Source organism: Etheostoma cragini, chromosome 8 (genome assembly GCF_013103735.1).
Source record: "Etheostoma cragini isolate CJK2018 chromosome 8, CSU_Ecrag_1.0, whole genome shotgun sequence".
Lineage (NCBI taxonomy): Eukaryota > Metazoa > Chordata > Actinopteri > Perciformes > Percidae > Etheostoma > Etheostoma cragini.
The window spans coordinates 1,454,802-1,457,909 of record NC_048414.1 but is presented as its reverse complement, the minus strand read 5'-3'; the positions used below and the strand labels follow the sequence as shown (position 1 = coordinate 1,457,909).

Genomic DNA, 3,108 nt, shown 5'->3' with positions numbered 1-3,108 from the left:
ACACACACACACACACACACACACACACAGTCTCCAGCAAAGCAGCGTCTTTGTAGCCTTGCAGTGTCTTATTTAAGATGGAAGGGGGAATCAGAAGTCTGTTATTTTTGTACCGCTGTTTTTATTTTTATGTTTGGATGGTTTAAAAACGGTGAATGTGCCTTATTTAATTTAATTTACACTCAAATAACCAATAATAAACATGGCATTGAGACTAGTTGGCTGTTTATTAGGGTTGTTTATTTTTACCTGAAGAAGCTTCAACAACATTTAATATAAAAATGTTGGCAGTGGTGATTAGATTAGAATGAGAATATTAGATTAGATTAGATTAGATAATACTTTATTTAAGAATATAATACATATAAACCATAAAATAGCAATTACACTCAAACAAGTACATGTAGTTTTTACTGTGAACTGGTATTAGTTAGGGTCTAATATGCAATAAGACGTAGATATTGATGTTAAAAATAAATCCTAAAGATACAATAATTTAGTGTTTTAGTGGTTGTTAGTCTTCTAACTGCCACAGGGGGGCAACAATGAGCCTGTTCCACTTCCGTAAACAAACTTGAGGTGAGTATTATGATTTATCAAAAGCAATATTTTTACGTTTTTACTTTTTTTAAGAGAAAAGACTGAAAGGATAAAACCTGGTGATTTGACAGATGCCAGCCTGGTTAAACTGGTTTAACAGCCCCACTGAATGCAACAGTATGCTGCATTCACGTGTTCCTCGGATGATCCCACTTCCGTAAGAAGGAAGTAGAGAATAAAGTTGTTCGGTGTGTGGATGTGGATCAGTTTTAAATCGTTAATGTGGGAACGAAAACATGGATGATACAACAACGATGTGTTGTATTTTTATTTCTCAAAGTTTAAACAACACGTTACTGGAAACTTTTTCCAGTAAATATTCCCAGTTTACAAATTACATGTGAGCAAAAAAATGTATATTAAAAACGTGAGTTAATTTAAACGTTTCTTACCATGAATCTAACACTTCCATTGGCCCACCAATATGATGCCAACTCGGCAAATAGTGTAACCTGTGCGTGTAGCAAACATTTTCGGAGTTGTGGTGAATTTTCCCAATCTGGAACACATTTCTCCGATTATCGCGACACCACTGGAACGCAGCATCACTCGCGAACAGGGCCAAACCCAAACATATCACATGAATTTTGTCTTTTTTAATTAAATTTAACCAGTAATGTATTAATGGTAAGTTTTTACAAGGTGAGTTAACGTATCTGACCTGCATGTTCTAATAATATTAGCTAAGAACACAACTCCCAGAGCTAAAGACCAATATTTATAGCGTTTTAAAGATGCTAAACCTGTGTTGTTCAGTCTCATGAAGATGTGGATTTTAACGTTAATGTTGAGCTGTAATATCATTCATGTGGAAATATTAATCACCCCAAAAATAAATCGTGTCGTCACGTTAACTGTGGCTCTTGTCTCCGTTTACCTGCCAGGTGTTGAATATCTTAAAAAAAAGAAGAATTTGTAGCGAATTTGGATAGGCTAACGGTTAGCTGTGCGCTAGCTTAGCCAAGCTAACGCTAACCAGTGTAACGTCACAGTAGCTGGCTACCGGTTACAACCTTAGCCGTGCTAGTGTGCTTTTGGCCTTATTAGCCCCTTGTTTGTCACCAGACCTACGTCATTGAAATTAGACTATTTATTTTACAACAAACGGTAGCTAGTACCGCAAGCTAAATGTGGCTAACAGCAACTTAGAACCCTAGAAGTAGGTTTGTTATGCTAACGTAGCTAGCTTATGACGCTAGGTTACGCGTGACGTACGTTGACGCTGATGGAACGTTGACGTAAGCGACCGTTAAACTGGTGGAATGCATGTAACTCATTACATTTACTCAAGTGCTGTACTTAAGGCCACATTTAAGGTACCTTACTTGAGTGTTTTCAATATTTTCTACTTCCTACGTGTAACTGTTACTTCTCTACATCTCAGGATTGAAGTTTTTACTCTACATTTGTCTGACAGCGTTGGTTACTTTTCCAGATGTTCATCCGCCTTCTGTCCAGTAGAAACCACGTATCTCCAGATGTGTCGATGTTGAATGTTTGTGGAAGAACTGAAGGACTAAGTGTTCCTTCATGTGTTGGAGAAAATCCCCTAAATTTAAAGTCTTTAAAAAGCCTCTGGGATCAGCTGTGAAGTGGCTCCTCACACAGCTGAAAACAGCTGTTTTTCTGACACCATGACACGTTTTAAACCAGTTTTAGAGATCCGTGGTTCACATATGAGCTTATTAATATGATATACAGGAGTTTAAATTAGCTCAACCTTAAACCACTACAGCAGTTAAATGCGACAGACACATGAATGCAGCGGGAATATTAAGCCAGAAACTCCAGATAGAGGAAGAAAACACTAACAGGCTGCATATCTTTTACTTTTCATACTTTAAGTACATTTTTCTGATAATACTCGCATACTTTTTAACCCTTGTGTGGTATTCAGGTCAAATTGACCTCATTTCAAATTATTACAAGAAGAATAATGGTCCAAGTTACATTTTTCAACCTGATAATCAGCGTCCTTTCCTTATTTCCTGAGATAAACATGTATTCCTGACTCAGAACATTATTCTGGATATGACACTTATGATGTTTCCATAGTGTATTTTTAACATGAATTATAACCTTATGATAAAAACCCCACTTCCATGTTTAATAGTGTGCTAGTAGAGACTGATGCATTCCCTAAACATAGATGTTATCTCAGCTGTTGGAAATGGAGATAAAGACAATATTTGTTAACAGGTTATGAAGTAAAATTGGATTTCAGAATTGTTTTTCAAAACCCCAAATAAGTCGTACGAGAGGGTCCTGAAAGTGAAGACAACACGAGGGTTAAGTAAGGTTAGAGTTCAGGACTTATAATGGAGTACTTTCAAAAGTGTTGTTTTAGTCTTTTGACTGATGTGACGTATCTGAACACGTCCTCCGCCGCTACCTGAACGTTTCCTCTGTTGTCCCCAGCGATGTGACTCGGAGGAAAAGAGTGACTCCGTGGAGCAGCTGGAGGAGATGATGCTCTAAAGTAGAAGCACTTTAAAGTGAGTATGCACC

The 3,108-nt window shown here is 37.3% G+C and overlaps 1 protein-coding gene across 1 annotated transcript in view; it reads right to left on the bottom strand.

The window, feature by feature from the left end:
* Window positions 1-2,833: 2,833 nt before the first annotated feature.
* The window catches only part of ankrd27 (ankyrin repeat domain 27 (VPS9 domain)), a 30,653-nt gene continuing 30,378 nt past the window's right edge, over window positions 2,834-3,108 (bottom strand). The window contains 1 exon segment of the mRNA XM_034879012.1: window positions 2,834-2,865. Within this exon segment, the coding sequence (XP_034734903.1) occupies window positions 2,834-2,865 (32 nt within the window).